This window comes from Rhineura floridana, chromosome 4, assembly GCF_030035675.1.
Source record: "Rhineura floridana isolate rRhiFlo1 chromosome 4, rRhiFlo1.hap2, whole genome shotgun sequence".
Lineage (NCBI taxonomy): Eukaryota > Metazoa > Chordata > Lepidosauria > Squamata > Rhineuridae > Rhineura > Rhineura floridana.
In genome coordinates this window covers 9212437-9234554 of record NC_084483.1, presented here as the reverse complement: position 1 = coordinate 9234554, position 22118 = coordinate 9212437, and the positions used below count along the sequence as shown (strand labels likewise).

The window sequence follows — 22118 nt, the reverse complement described above, 5'->3', positions numbered from 1 at the left end:
AAGTAATTCATTGTATGTGTCTGTGGCTAATAAGAGTATGTCCCAGAAGACACTTTAAAACAGAAAACTAAAAGTACCAAAATACACAGAGTTGTTCCAGATGACTATGCGGGGGGGGGATGACCTAAAAATACAGGTACAATGGGAAAAGTGGCCATTGCTATCTGAGCCTTCAAGATGTTGTTGAACTCAGTTAAAGATACCATACAATCAAGTATTTCAGGCAATAAACAAAACATTGGTGCTTTTAAACCCTAAATTTTAATATCAGCATTAAAACTCAAATGAATCGTATTATTATTACAAAAAACACCTTGTCATCTTTAACATTCTGAGTCTGGGCTCAATGAGCATTCTAGAGGCACTTGATGTTCCAGGCAAGGTGCAGCACTTCTGAAGCTATTCAAATGCTATCTGAAATGTGGGTTAGAGAACATTGGGAGCCCAATATAAGAGCAGGATAGAAGTAACATTCAAATTAGTGGAACATGCATCTCAATAGAAGCTTAGGACTGAGTTTTAAGACTTGCAGCCTGATCCTATGCATGTTGCCGTAGAAAGGAGGCTCACCAAGAAATGAAGCTCACTTCAGTGAGTCTTACTCAACCAGCAATTATGCCGATTGAATAATTTTTTGATTAGCTGAATGAGTAATTCTGCTTAAGTTTGCATGTGATTAAAACAATAGTTTTGAAGCAAAATAAGCATGGACCCTTTGTGTTTAAGTTGGAATACTTATAAGAGACACATTCCCTCCTGGACAGAGGAAGAGGAAAATGCCTTAAGGCTTTTAACTGCAGTTTTTCTCGGTACTCTTTTTTTTTTTAAAAAGGTGATCAATTAATATGGGACAACTTTTTAGATGATCAAAAAGTTTTTAATCAGTTAATTGACCAAATATTGCAGCTGTACTTAAAACATCTATTCATATCAGACATTGTAATGACACATCTTCCAGAACACAAAACAAGCATGCAACTCCATTAGGATTACTATTTGGTAATACATAATTATTATATAAGAACACGAGACATGAAACTAAGGAATTCTCGTTAAATTGAGTTTGTCTTTCTTGTTTAAATATAGAAATAAACACAGTGATAACTTCCACTGAGGTAGAGAACTGGCGCTCAGGTGAATGACTGTTTTACTAGAAAGATGAAAACCAGTTCCCTGTACTATTTAAAAGGGCAGATGGCAAAATGCCTCCCTCATGCAAAAGAGAAGACAAAAATAGCAACATCATGGAGCCGAGAATCAAAGAATGGAAGGAAGGAAATCTGAGTTCACAATGCTTATTGTCTTAATACTATATTCAGTACAAAGCAACACACTAGCGTCTACATTTTTCATAACACAGATTAATTCTTCCTCTGAAGAAAGGTTATAGGCAAATATACTCTGGGAGGTTTCCCCCCTAAAATGTAGGTACTTCCAAATGTAATTATTCAGTAGTAACTGGAAAGAGTAAGAACATTCTAGATTGTATTACGATGACAACAGTAATCTCTTAACACTACTGATACTGTAACTGATTTGAAGTTGCAGATACAAAGTCCATAATAAAAATCTAATGGGAAAGTAAGTAATCAATTAGCATGTTTTGTGCTATGTCTGCCCTTGCAAGCCGGCCACAGTAACATCCCCTCCTTTCCTGAACCACTTAACTGCCTTCCTTCATAAATAAAAAAAAGGCTTCCAGTAATATGTCAGCTTAATCCTCTATATCAATTTGTCCACAAGGCCTGAACACAATTGTGACATGCTGTCTGCAAGCTTTTACGGTCCCTTTTCCTCTTTCAACATAGGGCCACCCCACCTCAAGAAATTTTTGTGTATCATCACAATATCAACCGGGCAAAAGGTAGCTCATTTGGACTTTTAAAAATCCAGCCTACCTGTTGCAAACATATTTTAATGGAGGGGAAAACGAAACTAACATATCACTGGGTAATAAATAGATTTGGATAGAATCGCAAGCCTTCTACAGAATCGTCTCTGCAAAGTTGGCCCATCTTTTCAGCTAGAAGTAGCCTAGAAATAGAAAAAAGTACTTGTATTATTTTAATAAATGTCTGAGCCATTAAAAGTGAGGGAATAGATTTTGATTATTTGTTTACCTTTCTTTGGCTAAAAGTACAGACATTCCCACAAGCTTTGCAAACTCCTCTGCGGTAAGGGACCCCTTCTCAGAGACCTAACATACAAACATGAAAAAAGCATAGCTTCAGAAATATTTTGCACAGCACTGTAATACTGGCCTCATTTTCTCAGTTTCCTCCTATGACTAAAATGATGAATTTAACTAGCCCATTCTCAACATAGGCCATTCTGTTCTTTTAAAAATTAGATTATAAAGAGATAAAGGAAATACAAATATTATTCATAATCAATCCTGAGTTATTATAATATTCTTTTTGAGTTAGCAGCTTATCTAATTTAGAGAGGTGTGTGTGTATATATCAATAGCAGGTAAATATCTGGGCAAGGCATGTAATCTGTAGTATGCAAGAGCCACGCTGGTCTCTCTCTCTCTTTTTAACTAAGCGTAAACTTGTGTATCCAAGCCATGAGAATACAATACAATTGTGGCTCCTATTGTACGTGGTCACAAATCAAATGTGGCTCTTACATGTTATAAGAGAGACTGTGTGTGCTTGTGTGCATGCATTTAGTATCTGCTAAATGACAACGGGATGGAGTGTTGGATTTTGAATAGCGGAACCTGGATTCAAAGCCTTCTTTCGCCACAATGATCTCTTGGTGGGCCCTGAGGAAGTAATCATTTTTCAACTTAACCTACTTCCCAGGGTTGTGGCGAGGCAAAGAGTGGGATAACCTCATACACAATGAAACGTAGCTCTTGACGGAAAGGGCAGGATACAAAGTGTGATAAACAATCCGTGGTCTTAATTTGTGAAGCAGCGGTCACTTTTTTCCTTTGCAAATGCTTCCAGTGAGTTCAGTCCCACCACCACCCCCCCCTCCAGTAACAGGAAGCCCTTTGAAGTAGGAATGTGTCCCTAACCTATGGGTCAAATTCCAGGCCTTTCCTGCTTTGCAAACGTTGAGTTAGGATTTAAGAAACTTTAGGGTGCAAATCTGTACTGGAGAGATACTGCTGAAAGGCCATAGGGTTCAGCAGAAGCCCCACGACACCCGAAGAACCCAAGATACCCCAGTGGAAGTTGCTCAATATGCTGACAGAGCCATTCCACCAGCAAAGACCTGCTGGCAGTCATCCTTGGAATGAGGGTGGCGTAGGGGAGGAGCACCCTTGCACTGCATTGTGCAGTGCCACATCCCTATTTTGACAAAGTTAGGTAACGAGAATACAGAGACAAAGGCTCTGTCTTGCTTGCAGCTGGATGTCCTGAGCCCAAAGCAGGTGGATGTATTTTCTCCTGACAGGTTGAAAGTTGTGGGTCTCAGTGCGCGCGCAACCAGTGAAAGGAATTAGGGAATCTTCCCTCTGAATATACCCTATACTGGAAGCTTGGTGACAAAAAAGAAGAAAAGAAGCACTGTTTCTTTAAGAGATTGCTGAAGAAAATAAAGGTTTACATACTGTCTCTAAAGCAGAAGCCACCATTTCCTCTTCATTGTGGGACTGGAGCTCAATCACCATAACACCGCTGTCAAATATACGCAGCCTAAACTCAAAAAGGACAGGAAAAATGTAAATCTTAACTAGAATTCTGCAGCCAAAAAATCAACTGATAAATAAAATGTAGGCCAACCCGCCACTCCCCCCCGTGCTTTTGGGGCCTTTGTTGTCCCTTAGGATTGCCAGGTCACAATGCTGTAAAGAAAGGGGAATTCTCAGCTGTTCCCCATAAGGGTGTCCTCAGTATTGCCAGTATTCCTTTCTTTCAAAAGGGGCACAGCCCCAATCCTGCTTTTCCCATTCTTCTCCATATCTCCATCATCCATTGTTTTCTCAGGTTCCTGCTTTTCAGCCCACTGCTTTTCACCATCCTGTTGCTTAAGCAGTGTTCCTAGAACTCCTCTCCCCACCCCATAGTACAAAGCCCTTCTGATCTTAAGATTTTGTTCCAGATCCCCCAACACCTGAAACAAGCTCCCCCTTGCTTTCGTTCCCTGCTTCAAGCCTCATTTCCCACTTATCCTCCTTCTGATATCTTTTTCACAGTCTATTGCCTCCTCTGCATCCTTCCTTCAGCCTTCGGTCTCCTTGTATCTTAGGATCCATGCCTCCTGGGAACTCTTCTCAAACCACAGTACATCCCTTGCGAGGTGTTATCTGAACGAAACTGACAGCTTTTCTTTCCCTCATAGAAATTGGATTGTAACTGCTTAGTTCTATATTGTCTCTTTCACAGGACTGTCTACATAGCCAGCTTATTTTTAAAAATCACAGAATTATTGGTCAACAACCCTAAGATGATATTTTTTAGACTATAGAAAAATAGATTCACAAGTGTAAAAGTCAAATAAAATTTCCCCCTGAACTGTTTCTAATCCATGGGTCTAGAACAGGGTTGTCAACTATTTTTACTGACCCCGTTCCTGTGCTTTTAACAGGAGCGTGACAAGCAGAATTTCATTTTGAAACTTTTCTTACCACAGAGATAAAGGCTTGAATCCAGACTTGCTGGGAGCAGAACTCTGCTAATTGGAATCTTCCACTGGCCGGTGTGTGTGTGTGTGTTTGCCAATACCCTTCAGCTCCCTATGCCCCAGAAAAATTTGCTCTAGGGGAGGGTTGGGAGACCTTCTGGAACAGCATGGGAGGTGGTGCTGGAAGAATCAGCAAAAATCACTTGGATCTGAAGTGATTCTGTTCACTGGCTCAAACCTACTGTGAATACCAAAACTGTGCCTACTCAGATTGTATGTGCCGGTATGCTGTTGAAAAGGAAAAGGACTAGGGTGGTATACAGTTGACACTCTAGCCTGGTGCAATTTCTACAGCCCACAGTACATAAGGGAGTGTCAGCTCTACTTGCTATTTCTTTCAAATTTCCCAGATCAATAGGGATCACATTCCCATTCACTGCTGAGCAGGCTGGTAATGGACACATGGTGCAAGAAGAAAGACTCGACACAATGACCTTCAGAAATGTAGGTATGTGTCCGTACCACTTGATAGCTACAGTTCACATATATCTACAGATATATATATATTTAAAAAAGCAGTTTGTAAGGACAATGCAAACAAACCCTAAAGTGGACAAGTGGCTTTGTGCTTCTTCTTGATTCCAAAGTATCCATACTGATGGGGGGAGGATGGGGGACAGAGCCCTATCATACCATTTTGGGGGAGAAGGGTTGAATTAGATTTTGGAGGATTCTCACCTGAGAGGTAATTTTAGTGCTTCCAACATCTTACACGCGTTTACTAGATCTTCGGGTGAGAGCAACTAACGGGGAGAAAAACCCACATACATCATTCTCATTGCAAACATGTATTTTTCTCAGTTTGCTCCTACAACTCTTTTTTTGTATTTAGGTGTGAACATCCAAGTAATAAAATACATCAGCAGTAAGTCAAATATGACTGCTTACATGTATTACAATTCCCATTTCTCCTTCACACATGAACATGCACATCCCCAGAAAAAAAGGTGACAATCATACATTGAGGAGCGATTCATACACACTGCTCATGTATTTTTGCACCAGGATACTTACAAAAACTGGAAAATAAAGAGTCATAGGAGCTGGCCCTCAGTCAAACTACACATTATCAAGAGGGCACAGCAGTTGCATAGGGCAGAAACCCCTATTCATTTCACACACACATACTTTGCTAATGAAAATATGTTTTACTGCACAGACGGCAGAAGCCACCACAAGCTATTTTAGTTATGTTTCAAGCCAAGTGTCCTAATGTGTACTAGTCTTGTAGATCTCATAATGTGAAATGCATAATATTTGGAAACAATTGCTCTTGCTCTCTGTGGAGTTATCTGGCAGTGCAATGCAAGACATCTGTGCAATTCAGCATGTATTCCTTTTGGCACTTTTTTAGGAGTCCCTCGGCAAGAAACAAGTTTCTGGCTCCAATGCAACAGGCCTCAGCTATGAATACAGCTTGTTTTTTAAAATCTCCTCTCCTTGGTCTGTTTTGTGTACTGACTTCACTTTTTTAAAAAAATTATCACCATCCTCATGCCCTCAGAACAGAGCTCTATCCTGCATTTCAGGTATATATTATATGTATTAATAGTCTGCAGGCACTTCTTTTACAAACCTTCAATTTATTTTTAAATAACTCTAAAGACTGTCCAGTGTTTTGCTCTATAATCATGAGAAAGTAATGCAGGGATGGGCGGGGGGTGGAAACCAGTGTACGTTCAGATGTTGCCGGAACTCCCATATTCCCTGACCATTGGCCATGCTGGCTGGAGCTGATGGGAGCTGGACTCCAAGAACATCTGGAAAGTCAGAGGTTCCCCTCCCCTGTCTTAATGCCGCCAAGAAATTCCCATTTCACTGATCGGTACCACATTACTAGATAGAATGTACTCTGGAAGAATTACTCTGTTAGTATCATCTTTATAATGTTCTTAGACATCAAAGGGAACAAATCCCCACTCCCCCACTCCTGCAGAAATAACACTATTAATGTTTTGGCTGCTTAGAGAAGCATAAGCTGATCAAGCCAGCTTTGTCAGAGTGCACCAAGATAACTGTTCCTTACCTCCAAGCCCCGAGCACGATTCACCAAACAATAAACCTCTGTGAGCGACATTATTCCTCCCCGCTCCTGTTGATATGAGATCAGTTGATAAAAGAGAATCAGCTTTGAACATGCAGTCAGCTATTTGTGTGCAAATATGATTGGCTACTTGACAACATCAACATTCCCAGACAGATCTACTGGGAAAGAAAAATGTCATGGAAGCTGCAGCTGATCAGGGCTGCAAACTTTTGATCAACGTTTCAGCCTCACCCCCCCCCCAAGTGTAAACACAGTCGATAAGTTTATCAGTTCAGTTGGTTCCCTCTCCTCAAAGCTTCATGTGAGCTGTAAAGACCTTTTTATTCTGCTAGGCTTTTAGTATAGGTGAAAGTTATGCCTCCCTACTGTTATGCTTGAATTTATTCTGCAATTGGTTTTAGTTGCTTGAGTTGGTTTTAAGTGCTGCATTGTATTAATTGCTTTGTAGACCGCTTTGAGTATTTTGTAAAGAAAAGTGGTGTACTCATTTCTAAAATATACATATAAAGACAAACAAGATCAAATCCTATCACAGAAGAATCATCTTTGTAGAAAGCCCAGATTTTAAAGAGACATAGCATTGGTTCTGATCCATTAGAGCAGCCTTTCCCAACCAGTGTGCCTCCAGATGTTTGACAACAATTCCCATCTTTCCTGACCATTGGCAATGCTGGCTGAGGCTGATGGGAGTTGTGGTCCCACAACATCTGGAGGCACACTGGTTGGGAAAGGCTGCATTAGAGCATGTATAGAACAGTAAAGGCTACCTGTCCACAGCCCCACCCCCTTAAAAAACCCCCTAAAATCCTGCTGATCACCATTTGGTGAGGAAATGGTCCTGTTTCCATTCACTCCCATTCCCCCTCTCAAAATTGCTGGTAAGCTGTATTTTTACTTTTTTAAAAATGGCTATGCATGCATAATCCTGTTAGATAAGGCTGATTTATGCCTTCTATGCATATCTAGCTTCTAGTTTGACTGAGCAAACAATTTCAACTGAGCACTGTAAACCTCAATTGCCTGTGGCTCTTACTGTTAAAAAAAGTTATACAGGAATACCTCTCATTAACGTACTCAATGGGACCAGAGCGAGTACGTAAACCGAAAATGTCCTTAAAGTGAAGCACTACCTTTTAAAACTTTTTTTACCTCTCCTTCATGCGGAGCCTCGAAGCCCCTCGCTAAAGCCTCTGTTGCTGCGCTGCCGCGCCTCCCAGCTGATTGCAATCGCGCCTCCCAGCTGATTTGCGGTGGCGCAATCACGTCTATTTCCACCCCCACGCACCGTTAAGTGTCCGTAAGTGTGAAGCAAGCGTATGTAAACAGGGGCATGGTGGAGCATGTCTGCAAAAGCGAGTGTACATTAAGTGAAGGTCTGTAGAGCGGCGTACTCCTGTAGTAGTTTTACTGTGAAATGCAAAGTCTGCTGGGTTTGAATGCAAATGAAAAGGAAAAGCCACCTTTAGGTTTCTTTTATTTAAAAAAAGGATATAGAGAGAGGGGACTAAGGGCATATGTGCAGCCTGCCTACCAGAGTACTCTACTAACTCAGTTCCACTGAATAATTCTGAAAAGCTTAAAATTTTGCACCCGATTTGTCTACCAACTTAAAGGAATAAAGCCTTCAGCCATAGTTTTGGTTAAGTGTATTAGGGCTACAGTCCTATGGACACATACTTACGCCCATGTAAATGTGTATAGGATTGCACTGTAAAATATTAAGAAGAGGCATGAGTGCCTTACCTCTAAAGGTGCCTGTAAAATTCCCGCTAATTGCTTTGCCAGTTGCATATGATAATGTGTGCCAGATCCATGGGTTTCCCTGGTAACTGGATTAGCTATACCCATGCTCAGCAGATACGACTTAAACCTGATTGTCTGCAGAAAAAAAAAGGGGTGGGAGGAATAAAAATACAGGTAGTATCAAGATATCAGATTCTTAACGAGTAAGTCAATAAATAATTGACACATTCAAACTAGATCAATAGGAAGTTCCTAATGTACTGAAAACAGAGGGAAAATTCAAACCCACAGCAAAAACAGTATTTATGATCAAAAGGAGCATTGGAGGGAGATGCATGTGGAGTCACAGGTCTGCCACAATTATGACCTGTGCTAGATTCCCTGTCTTTACTTGCGTTCATTCTTAAAACTCTTCCCCAAAAGAAAATGACATGCATATATCATACGCCTTGCCCAACAAAAAACAGAAACTATTTTCAGGAGGCAGAGTGAGGAAAGACTTGGACGGGGCGGGGCTGGGTGGGAAGAATTGCCAGGACTCGGCATACAGAGGAAAAGGATGCTGCCAGGATTCTTCTACTAGGAAAGATGGTGCCGTGGATTCCCAAGTCACCGTTTCCTCACCTACCAAAGAGCAGACTGCTCTATGGGAAGGAAATTGACTTGAGAGGAAGCCCCTCAGCAAACTAATCCTCAAGGCACTTTGAACAGATTTCTCATGAGGCTATCCTATGTTGGGAAAGTCAACAAGAAATTAAGCATGAATGCTAGCTTTACTGTGTGGGTGTACATGTGCATGAGAGAGAAAAAGAAGACTGTGTGTGGGTGTACGCACAAGCTCGTGTTCAACTATAAGTATGGCTGTGGCACTGTGCTGCAATAAAGTTTCAGTAGGTCACCAGCATTTATGATGCCACATTACCAATTCAGAGTTTGGCAGCTTTGATTTAAAATATGAACTGACCTCATCTTCTGTGATGTCACCTTGTTTTTCTTTGATCTTGTTAGCAATTGATTTGGACAATTCCACCATTTCCTTAGCCTATCAAGACACAATATACAGACAAGACAAGCTGTTGAAGATGAATCACTTCACTATGTACCTCTGATGCAAGTTCAACCTTTGGAGGGCTTTCAAGTAGAACATCTTGCAGCTCTATCAATGGCGCTTCCAGGCTGTTGCTATTTCTGGTGGGACTCATACACACCCTGGCAAATTCAGGATGCACAATTAAAGTCGACTGGGAGATCTTGCACAACAAACTCACTTCCCCAAAAATCAGACTTTTCGCAATGACGAAAGTGATGGGAAAATGCATTGGAAACTGTGGGATAACTATTGCTTCATTTAATCTTCCCACAAACAAATCAGAATAAATGCTCATTAAACAGGCCATCTGAAGTGCCCCAACTGTTAGGGCAGGATGATAGTTATGGAAAGGGAGCTCCTAGATTCAGTCTGAGTGTTCCTTCTCACAAACTTAACAGCTAATTATCAATGTAAGATGATTAAATCTAAACTCCTCAGACCTGATTTGTTATGCGATGTAGTGGAGATCTTAGCCCAGGGGGCCCACTTCTCTGCTTCCTATCCACTCAGAAGCAGGTCCTTCAGACGCCATCCCACTGTGTGAACTGCAGAGTTCAGCAGGCCACGCACGGCATTCATGGTTCTCTGGATGGGGGCCAGTAGATTTAAATTCAGAGAGGGGTATTAATGAAGGGGATACTTTACCTTTTCCATTAGTTTGCTGAGGTCTTCAAAAGCCTGGAATAATGAAACACGCATACAGAAAGAAAGTGTAACTACATCATTGCAATATTTTGTCCACCACTACCTTTCCTCCCAAACACAAAGCACTGAGGAATCACAGTTTCTAGCATTTTAATACCAGTACTTTAAGACTTTATTTAATAAGATTCTATCCATGTGCTTTGTAACCTGAGCAGTCTCTGCTTCTGTGTGAATAGTATATTGTGTGTTGCGTTAAGAGGTTCTCATCCTCCAGTTAAGAAGATAGGGTCGTTTTCAGCCATGGGTTGGCAGAAAAGTGAACTGTTGTACTAAACAACCTTTCATAATCTCTCAGCCTAAGCTACTTCATAGGGGAAAGTACCATGTATGTCACCTCTGAGCTCCCTGGAGAAAAGGTGGAATAGAAACATAATACAAGTAAATAAATAAATTAAAATAAATCCCATTATTACAGTTGTATACAGCCCATTTATCTTGAGTTCTGTGGGTGGTTTACAGGCCATTAAAAACACAAAATACAATATAAAATTTAAAATGATAAATACTAAAACCAATCAAATAAATCAAAACAGCACAAAACTGCAAACTATTTAAACCCATGAACCGCAAACGTGCACCTGACATCTCAGCAAAATCTGGGAGCATTTCACAGGACATTATGACATTCCACATTTCCCCCTGTTCATTTCCCAAATTCACTTCCGTAATGTAAGTGGAAATCATTGGACCTTGAGCTTCTTATACATGTACTCATAGCAGGCACAGAAACGACCCAACCAAGAGAGAAAAACTGATCTATATAAATAAAGATCATTCTGTAAATAATTCTTCCTCTCTCTAATTGATTGACACCCGAGTACAAAGGGGAATGTGCACACACCTAACAGGAATTTCCTCAGCAAAACAAAGAACTAAGGGAGTAAACTGTTATCAGCAACAACCAGTAGGTGCAGGAAACCCATTCTGTAACTTGGAGCACAAGTTCTGAAATAAACTGATTGATAGCAAAGCAGATTTCCCAGTGTTTTCCCCTCTCAAACATACACAATTTGATTGCTTTTATCCTCTGATAAACAGAGTGGGAGAGAATACAGGAATCTGCCTGGTAATGAGTCAGACCACTGGTCCATCTAGCTTAGTACTGTCTGCTCTGATTGGCAGCGGTTGTTCTGGATTTCTGGCAGGGTTCTCTCCTAGCTACCTGGGAGTTGCTAGGAGGTGTTACCTGGAGCTCCCGAGTATAGTACCTGGGACCTTCTACATGCAAGGCAAATGCTCTGTCACTGAGTTGCTGCATGAGACGATTGGCTGTTGCAGAAAACAGCAGCCCCATGCTTCCTCTCTCCCTCCACCTGTCCCCCATACTGCATAGTTAAAAAGAACATGCAGCATCATGCCATTGTGCTCCAAGAGAATCCTTTCTCCAATCTACTTCACAAGATGAAGTGTACCAGGAAGGGGGTGGAGAAATACAGAATGATACACCATCATCTCATACATTCTCTTTTACTACTTGTTAATGGGAGGTGGGGGGTGAGGGAAGAAGAGGAGCAGGAGATATATCATGTAGTTCCACCCTCAATTTGTGTGCGATAGTAAGGAAATCCTTATCAAGATATACATATTAATTCATTGCATTAAACAAGGAATGATAACAATGTTCTGAAAAATGGGTATAAACTTCTTGTTCAAAAAACAGATTATAGCTCTAAAAATCACCAAGAACAAAAAAAACAATAACCAGAAGTGATAAACAAAAACAATAAGCAATTACAAATAGGAGATGAATCTTTAGGAAACAGAAATCTCTATGTTTATAGAATTCTCTGTCCCCCTTCTTCCTCTCCCCCCATCCCCACACAAATGAGGCTACATCCATATGGCCTTACACAGCTCTTTGTTTTTCTAACCCTAACAAAAGAGTATGGAGGTTTTCTTGGACACTTAGAAAAGCAATTTTTCCCTTTGCAAAACAACTTGGGCCAGCCCACCCTGAACCTGTGACACCATGGCAAATATTTTTGGCCAGAGCAATGAAGGAGTAGAGGATAGCTGTACATGCTTGACCCTTTACAAAAAGTAGCACTAGAAATATTCCCTGCAATGCTGAGGCTGGAATGCACAAAACTCCAAGAGTAATGCAGGAGGATGGGGAAGTCTCTAGAAATTAAAACATTTTAAGGTGGTGGAATGTGGGGTAAGACACCCACAGTTAGATGACATGCACTTAACACAGGCATGCTCCACAAAGCACTCTCTGTTGCAACTGGTGCCCTAGCTCAAGGAAAAGTGGCATTTTCCCCAATGCTAAATTATGTTGTGTGTGTGTGTGAGCACTGGAGAAATAGAATCTCTCCACAAAAGAAGCAGTCACTTCAGGAAAGATACCTGCATCTCGTGCAGCAGGCTGGGTAAAAACTGCACGGGGAAAAGAGACATCCTTTGGCAAAGGACCTTAAGCTCAGATACTGAGCTCAACTCCGTATTTCTAAATGTAAGCTACCTGGTTTCTAAGCACCCAGTTTCCCTATCAAGCTTCCAACGACTGCAAACAGTCTGGACAAATTTCCAACCATGAAATTCCAACATTACTTACCTCAGAAATATTTTTATCCATCTCTTTTCTTCTTTCTTCTAATTTCCTCTCAATGCCTACAATTCCTGCAGCTCTTATCCTTCCTGTCTGGAAAAGAAAATACATCAAATTAAATTATTATGAGTGAAGCGCTTAGAGTTCTCTCTTCATCATGATTTTGGAAGCATATAACGTATGTGCCTTATAGCATCTCTGAGGTCTGAGACATAGGCCGCATTCGGATACAACACTAAACTATGGTTTACACACTGTTCTTCAATCTTGGATCCCCAGATGTTGTTGGACTACAACTCCCAACATCCTTGGCCATTGGCTAAGCTGGCTGGGGTTGATGGGAGTTGTAGTCCAACAACATCTGGAGATCCAACAGTGGTTTAGCATAATGTGCACAAGCCTCAAGCTCATCAGCTCCCTCCCCTCTCCTGATGCGGGTGTGCACAGGAGATTGTTTGCTTACATTTTCAATTAACAGCAGTTCATCACGTCGAAGCAAACTGTGGTTAATCTTAAAAAACTAATTTCATAAACTATGGCTTGAAGCTGGCTTGTTTTAGTAAACTATAGTTAAGACTAACCACAGACTGTTTAAGTTGAAAAATAAAGCTATACTGCAATTAGTTAAAATGGAAGCAAAAGCTTCCTATCTCATGGCCACAAAGGAGGAGAGGGGAGCTGACAAGCCTGAGGCTCTCATACATAATACTAAATCCAAGTTTAGCACTGTGTCCAAATGCAACCATATAATCAGTTGTTTGCCAAGCCCTTTGCTAAAACCTAGGAACACATTTAGCAGCGAGCCAAGGTGTATTATCACTTTAGATTATATTCGTCTTATTTAATGACAAAAGTTCATCAGTTATGCTGCTTGGAAGTGTTTATGAAGTAAAGATCTTCGTTATATCTCTTGCATTATTTTAAAGGTAAATTTTTATAATCAAGATAAGGAGGAAGGGTGGGATACGCATTTAATACATAAATAGACAGGCCAACACTTAAAAATGCACTTGCAATCGTAAATAGATACAACAATGCTGTAATTCAAAAACTGATTTTAAAAACCTGTTTGAAAAGTTGGCACAAGAATTATTGAAATGGGAGTTGCCTTCAGTATGCACGTATTATTTCTTCAATCAGCTTGCCTTTCAAACAGAGGTCTGAAAGCAGAGGTCCAACACAGTAGGGCCCCACTCATACGGTGGGTTATGTTCCGGACTCCTGCCGTAAAGCGAAACCCACTGAACAGAATGGCGTACAATGCCCGAAAACTGCCGTAAAAGCGGAACTAGCGCTGTATGAGTGGTGCTTTAGTCTAATTGCGTCTAATTGATACTGCTGTATTAGCGAAGTGCTGTTAAGCGGGGCCCTACTGTAATCAGAAACTGCATAAATACCTGTGAACCCCTATTAACCTCAATGGTCTGAGAAACAGGCATGTTCTCCCATCTCCGCTGAGTCATTTCTTCCGATAGCCTCCTGTAGAACTGTGTGGTTGGTTTTTTTTTTTTAAAAAAAAGAGGAGGGGATAATTTCAAAGATACATTTAAATTGATTTAAATATATTTAGTATTTTATAAGTAAAAGTAACTTCATAAAAGTAATTTCATGAAGCTATGAATATGTAACAGATTTAAATTTTACTGCATCATTTATTATTGAATGGTCTCAAAAAGTTAAGCCAGCATGTTGCAAAGAAAGATACAATAGTTATGTCAGCAGGAAACACCTGTTATGATGAGTTCAATTTTTCATCCATTTAAAGTCTTCCAAAATTTTAATTTTACTACGCTGAAAGTTGCCCAACTTTACCTTTACACAAGTGCATTTTATGAAACCCATTCCAATTATCACCTCACCCATCAGGCTAAAACACATACATACCTCAATCTGTCCATGTTCTTTGAAAGAAAGTTTGATGTACGAGTATTTACTACTCTGAAAAGGGCCAGGCTCCTTGCTGGAAGGTACTGGATGAAGATGAACCACTATTTTGGCACTGAAGAAATGGGAAGAGAAGGAGAAAAAGAATAAAATGATGTAACATGTAGATATCCATATATCTATATATAGGATTTTCCTAAATATCAACAAAAGTGTTTTTTTTAAAGTGTTGTGTAGCTTTGTATCATAGACCAAAAACATAATTGGTGGAGTGTAATATAGTATGTTTCCAGTACTTTGCTCATTTAGTAAGATAATTATTTTCTTCAATTATTCTATCCCTTACCCACTTAACCTTGAATGAGGTTCTAAGAAAGGAAAACAGGGATACAATATAAATTGGATGCTTATGAAATACTGAACATTCCAATTAACCAAGGAAAACAACAGTCTCCAACGTAACATATTTTGCTATAGACATTGTACCTTTTTCCTATCCCAGCTGCTTGTTCTTCAATGAAGATAATTTGGGAAAGAGGAATAGCCATACAACATTCCTACAGAGAGGATAAAAACAAATACATTTTGACTGAATACTGTGCTTATTTTAAAAGATCACACAACGTCAACATTGTTTTTACAAGACGTTCTGCCATGTAAAATCCTTGCCATTCTAGAACCTATGTGCTAGTCTTACAAACAGGTTTGTGTATAGGAAAAGCATCAGTGAGTAACAAAATAACAAAGTAAAAGTTGTCATTTTTTGCGTAAGCAATCCTGCAAGAATATGGACAATTGTTTATCACCAATAGTGAATTAGTTATTTTACATACAGACCTCATGAAATCTTTTTCTCAAAGAACAGTGGATGATTTTGAAAAATCTGGGAGAGATAATACAAATGAAGCAACTATACAACCTACTTATCACTGTTTTGAGCGTGCAAACTGCAGAAAATTTGGGCTTATTAAATCCTACAGCTTACGTCTCTGCAGCTAAGACCTCAGACATCGGGGATATTTTGTAAGTTCCACATCTTGTATCATCACTCATTTTTATTCTTTAAAACTCTGTGATGAAGCAAGACTGCTGACCCCCAATATTCTAACCATGTCCCACATGCTTAACCTGTCTCACACTGAAGAAGACAATGGGCAATTATACGATTTATGAATGTAAGGTCCATCAAATGACCAGGGAAGGGAGGGGGCAGGAATAGGTGGGGCCGGGAAGAGCGCCTGCAATGGCAGACTTATTCAGAGGCATGGGAAGAACCAACCACTCTCCTGTTTATGGTATGGAGAGAGGAAAGACAATGAGTTGTATCCAACTACTCAGAGCAGACCCACTGAAATTACTGGATCTGAGTTAGTCCTGTCCATTAATTTCAATGGATTTAACCTCAATAGAACTAGAACTGGACACAACTCAATCACCTTTGCTTCCCATCAGTTCTCCCACGGGGAACAGCTAGAGAAAGAGGAGAGCAGACTTGGGATAAGGATGGTTTTCGCAAGCCTCTTCTCCCTCACACACAAAGCACCATTTTCCATTTTCAGATATTCCGGGATATGAAAGGAGGGTGAATGTGCTTGTGGAACAGGATTTATACAGCCCCCCCCCCTCCAGTAGTCCCTCCATGTATGAGCTGGAGGTGGCAGAGCTCTAGAAGGCGCCTCTTTACAGGTCTGACTAGCAGAATTAGCTTAATTTCTTTTCAGTGATATTGCAACGTCATGGCTATGTGACGACGACACTCAAAAACCAAATCTGTTCAAAAAACAAAGAAATGCTAGCTTTATCTCATCTTCATGGGCAGCAGCACTCAGCTCTTTAGGAGGAGCTATTGCGGCATTGGAAGGTGTACTTAGCCAGCACTGATGTCCCTATCTGGACAGTGACGACCTCGCCTCAGTCGTTCATGCTCTGGTAACTTCTAGATTGGACTACTGCAATGCGCTCTACGTTGGGCTGCCCTTGAAGACAGTTCGGAAACTACAGTTAGTCCAGAATGCAGCGGCCAGATTGTTGACGTGGACCACAAGGTCCGCTCATATAACACCTGTTCTGGCCCGTCTGCACTGGCTTCCTATTTGTTTCCGGGCTAAATTCAAAGTGCTGGTTTTGACCTATAAAGCCTTACACGGCATGGGACCGCAATACCTGGTGGAGCGCCTCTCCCAATATGAAACTACCCGTACACTGCGCTCAACATCTAAGGCCCTCCTCCGAGTACCATCCCATCGAGAAGCTCGGAGGGTGGTGACTAGAAATAGGGCCTTTTCGGTTGTGGCCCCCGAATTGTGGAATGGTTTTTCCGATGAGGTGCGCCTGGCGCCGACGCTGCTATCTTTTCGGCGCCAGGTGAAAACCTTTTTATATTCCCAGGCATTTTAATGTGTACTATTAATATTTATTGGTGTATTTTGCTGCTGTTTCGATTTTTGTTTACATCTGTTTGGTTTGATTCCATTGTATTATTGTATTTATATATTTTCTGATTGTTTTATTGTTATGTACACCGCCCAGAGAGCCCTTGGGCTTAGGGCGGTATATAAATTAAATTAAATAAAATTAAATAAAATAATGAACTCAGAGCTCCAGAACCAGCCTAAGCGCCACTGTCTCCTTCAAGGCTGCGCGTTCTTCTCACCAGTTCATTCCAATTGGATTGTAGAGCTACAGCAGCCTCAGGAGATGAAATAGAGTCAGGAAGCCTGCCTCCTGGATCTGTGGAGATTGCTACAAGCAAAGAGCTGAGGGGGGAACTCTGCTCTGAACAAAACCCATGAGGCCAATTAATACGAGTTTTACAAATATACACAGGATACAACGTCATTATTTGTTGGTTTTTTTAAAAGATTTGTAAAAGCAAAGTACTTTACAATTCTTATTTTCTTAATCTCTCCAAAGATCCTGTGAATAACAAATTATCCTCACTGTATCAATGGAGATGTAAGATTTAGAAATTGTGAGATAGCGGTGGTGACTTGTCTAAGAGAAACGTCATGACCATAGTGTGATAAAGGTCCACTCCCCCTTGTCCAAGTACTACTTCACTCACAATTTCACAGGCAGATTCAAGTGAAATGAACAGAGACAACAAAAGGACAATTAAGCAACCCAAAAGATCACATAATATTTTTGCATCTTTTTCCTATGGTGAATTATGAGAGATTGCTTTAGCAATCAGTATAAGCCAAATTGAGAGGAGATTTATCAGGCTTTTGATGCTTTGGACATTTGCTCTATTGAAAAGATAAGGTACCTAATCGGTGTAACTATCATTGATGTTTATCCAGTTCAGTTGTGCTTGCACAGAAGATGGCAAGTTTAAACTTTTTCTGTGTGCTACTTCTCTGTAACACAAACCTTGTAAACCAGAGATCATAGAAGAGACTTGGGAAAATAACCTTAATTAATTTCCATTTCTCTAAAATTAGTGCTCTGCTATTCACAGCTCCACTATAATCACGGTTCAGTTGAAGTCTATGGCAATTGTGGATCAGGGAGGGTTTGTACATCTAAATCCCACTTGTCCAATTCAACATTTGCCATTTCACACTGAATCAGACAAGTAGAGGCCACCACAGAAGAAAAATCCCTCTAACTGCCTCATAATCACCAATAGCTGGTTTTGGCCCCAGCCTTCCCCTTTGTCAAATGCTATACAACACAACAGCCACAGAGCCGGGATGAAGTGGGCATTTGGGACTCAGGTTAGGAAGCATTTGGCAATCCAGACGCTATGAAGATAGGACATTAAGCATCCAGCACCTACAAGCAGCAGCCAGTGCTAAAGAAACGAACCACTCTAGTGGTTTTTTAACTCTGCTCCCAGCTGAACACCACATTTGTGGCCAGTGCAGCCACAAGGATCTGTTCAGATGTCATGATAAACCATGGTATAATACTTTTTATGAATTTAACATCCATCAAATGATAGTTTATCATGACGAGATGAAGTTGAGTCTATTGGCGGACAGTGAAGTGCTCCTCCCCTCCCTTCTCCCACAGAGAGGCTGCAAGGACATCAGAAGCTATCATTTTGATGAGCCACAATTTAGTATGTTGTCTAAACCCTAAATCGGCCTGGCTCACATGTAATGCATTAATAAGCCTGTGTGCTGGTGCACATTTAGAAAATATCAGCCACTTCATTCCTCCCTGGGTCTTGCTGCTGTCACTCTAAAGGAAATGAAGCCATAGTTTGGCTTAGTACTATGTCCGAACCCAGGTTCATGGTTTGTCTTGCTCCAAACACACCACAAGCTGTAACCAAGGTTTGTTCTTGGTGTGCTGTTTATGGTTTGTTTGGGAGATACAGTTTGGTCTGTTCTATTGTATATTATATGGAAATTAGACATATCAGAGTAATGGTACTCACATGATTTTTCTGATCTCTCCAGATCAATCTATGTGTACTCAAGAGTAATATGCCTGCATCAAACTTCACCTGGGGTGGAGAAGATATATTTCAATTCACATAAGTCTTATAATTGAGTTTTTGCCTAATACAGAATTTAAAAATATAGAGAGAGGTAAAAGGGCATTTACCTGGTACTACTCAATACCCTGGGTGAGAGTCAGTGTAGTGCAGGTGGGCATCCACTCTTACATTGGGGCTTCTCCTTTCTATCGTTCCCCTGCAGACCCCCACGTGTCCCCAAAAATCTGCTTGGGGAGTTGGGGGATCTTCTAGAGCAGATTTTGGGGGCACACAGGGTGGCTGGAGGAGAGAAACTTTCTAAGTGTTCTTACTCTAAACCAAAGCCTTCTGCACGGGAACACAGGAAACTGTACTGTCAGACCATTGGTCTAGCTGGCTCAGTATTGTCTGCACAGATGGGCAGTGGCTCTCCAGGGTTTTGGACAGGGTTCACTCCCAGCCCTACCTGGAGACTTCAGGATTGAACCTGGGATCTGCTGTATACAAAGCAGAACTAAAGCCCTTCCCCCATTTGAAGTTTCAATTGTCAGCTTTTGTTTCAGCCCCTTTTTGGCCTTGTAAGGAGGCAGGCAAAACATATGGAAGCAAGAATGAGCAACAGGTAACTCGTTTCCTATGTGAAATCTTGAAATTCATGCCAGCCATTCTCCCTACGTTATTCTGTCACTTCCTCTGGCAAAATAGAGGTATGTCTTCTGATGCTACTTTCCAGAAATATCAGCAAGATTCATTGTCTGATAGCCATCATACTGTGTGTACCTCTGGAGAGTATGCACAGCTAGTTCAGGACTTCCAAAGACTAGAATTTCAGCCTCTTTGGGATGAAGTAGCACCAATGCATTTGAACCACAGACACTGTGAAATACGTAAGATGCTTCAAACTGTTTATAGCAGGCTTCTTGGTGCAGAAGATACACCTGAACTGCATGGTAGTGAAGTGGGGCTAAAAGAATGGGCCCTTTGCACTTTCATTGCCCCTTCATGTGAGCAGAGCCTGAATAGGTGTTTAAAGGAAGTTAGTCAATTGATTCAATCAGAAGACACCAACTGCCCTGTGGAAAAGAACAGGAAAGCAAGGCAGGCAAAGACCTCAGAGCCTGTTCCAGCAGGCTATCCCTCTCCCCAAACAGGCTGTCTACCACCACATGGATCCCAAGGATCCCAATAACGTCTTGTGGCTTAATAGTGTTTTACTGTGATTTTGTTAACATATTTTGACTTTATTGATGAGCCATCTTGGAAGATTTGCATCCGTAAAATGAGTTGCAATCACAATAAATAATAAACAGAACAAGCAACTCCACATGTGACCTCAAACATAATGTAGGAACATTACAGCAAAACCTGGAGATTTAATTTGATTAATCACAACCTACTTAAAATGCAGACATAATGCCTATAGAAAATGTAGTGTTTATAACCTCTGGCTTAAAACTAAGCTGGGCTGTAGAGGAAAACACTAAAACAAGTAACGGGAAAGCCACAACTGGTGTGCTTGTGCGAGAACTCCCCCCCCCCAAAATTTTTGGGGGGGGGTTAAGAAAAGGGACCAGAAATGTCCTGGAAAATGTTAGATAACACCTACTTGGCACAATGTTGTATAACTTCCTCACAAACAAAGCAGAATTAATGCTCAATAAACAGTTGACATAATCTAGCCTCCCTACAAACTTTGTGCAAACAAATTAGGCTGAATGTTCCATAAACATGTTGTCTGACAGTGACCTAAGATTTGTTTTTTGCATATTTATTAGAGTAAGCACATTAAACATTGTGAGACTTACTCCTGAGTTAAAATATGTAAGATCAGGCTACACAACGAAGATTCTGTACATGCTTGATGCTTCCCAAGCATCTAATATGCTCTATTATAGTTCAAAAAGTTGGGATCGGTCTACAATTCAGTACCTGCGACAGCTGGCCAGGTATTCAGACTACAGATAGGAGATTCAAATGACCCAAGCTACCTACACTCCATACATTTAAAGCACATGGCTTCCCCCAAAGATTCCTGGGAACTGCAGCTTACCCCTCACAGAGCTACCATCCCCAGTGCCCTTAATAAACTACAGTTCCCAGGATTCTTTGGGGGAACCTCATGCACCTTACAATATATGGTGTGTGCAGTCAATCCATACCCCCTGCAAGCAGAAATTCAACATCCGGGTTTCTCTTTAGCATTCATACATAATGCTTCAGGTGACATGTGGAGTAGTTTGTCTTTATTGTTATTTATTATAATTACAACCCACCTTTGGGAATATAAAGCGGGGGGCGGGCAGGGCAGCCTAGTTTCTCCTTGACACCCTTATTTTCTATATGTAGGGCGCATTTCCTGGATTTCCAAAGGGTGGTGTATGAACGCAAGCTGACAGGACCTCAGCTTCAAGCGGCTTCCTCCATTCCGAGCACGGCTTGCCTTTCCCACAGGCCGCTTCTCGGCCTCTCATTCCGCCGCCCCCTCTCTCAGTACTAGCCACCTTCCCTCTCTGCTGGCGCGGCTCCCTCCGGGCTCTCCCTGACCTTCTCCTCTCCGTCGTAGAGGCGGACCCCGCGCTGCTGCGTGACGAGGTTCTCGTGGATCTCCAGGAGGCCGCTCGTCCAGGCGAAGCGATCCATGGCGTTTAGACGAAGCGCTTCCCCTCCGCAGACAGTGGAGATAGCCGGGTCCGCCTCCGACACCTCCCCGTTTTGGAAAAGGAAAAAAAAAAAAGAGCTGAAAATGACGCGAGTCCTGCCATTTTTGGGGTGGGGAGGCTATGGCACGGGGAGAATCCCGAAAACCAGAGAGAGAGGCTTGGAGGGGTGCATTTGAGCGCCCCGTCCCTGGAGCTTTAACAAAATGTGCTGATACGTGAAGTAAACCGGTTCAACTTTCACATAAGTCAGGAGTTCATTGGATGGCTGTAGCGAAGCCCCTTCCTCCCACTACGGAAGGGGGGGATAATAAATACTGGTCTTGATGCAGGGTGGGATATAAGGGTTACTGAGATGATGTGAAGTGCTT

The 22118-nt window shown here is 41.4% G+C and overlaps 1 protein-coding gene across 2 annotated transcripts; it reads right to left on the bottom strand.

The window, feature by feature from the left end:
* Nucleotides 1-855: 855 nt before the first annotated feature.
* On the bottom strand, nucleotides 856-21979 carry VPS36 (vacuolar protein sorting 36 homolog). 2 transcript variants are annotated; one of them, XM_061622396.1, is made up of 14 exons: nucleotides 21635-21979; nucleotides 19049-19117; nucleotides 15148-15218; nucleotides 14662-14776; nucleotides 14175-14264; nucleotides 12784-12870; nucleotides 10167-10199; nucleotides 9396-9473; nucleotides 8432-8566; nucleotides 6668-6733; nucleotides 5320-5384; nucleotides 3569-3653; nucleotides 2121-2197; nucleotides 856-2034 (listed from the first exon to the last, which is right to left on the bottom strand). In XM_061622396.1, exons 1-14 carry the CDS (start codon nucleotides 21728-21730, stop codon nucleotides 1944-1946), a joined length of 1158 nt encoding a protein of 385 aa, XP_061478380.1. In that variant the 5' UTR covers nucleotides 21731-21979; the 3' UTR covers nucleotides 856-1943. The 2 variants fall into 2 exon arrangements, with proteins under 2 accessions (XP_061478380.1, XP_061478381.1); XM_061622397.1 differs by lacking the exon at nucleotides 21635-21979 and adding an exon at nucleotides 21364-21386.
* Between the last annotated feature and the right edge of the window lie 139 nt (nucleotides 21980-22118).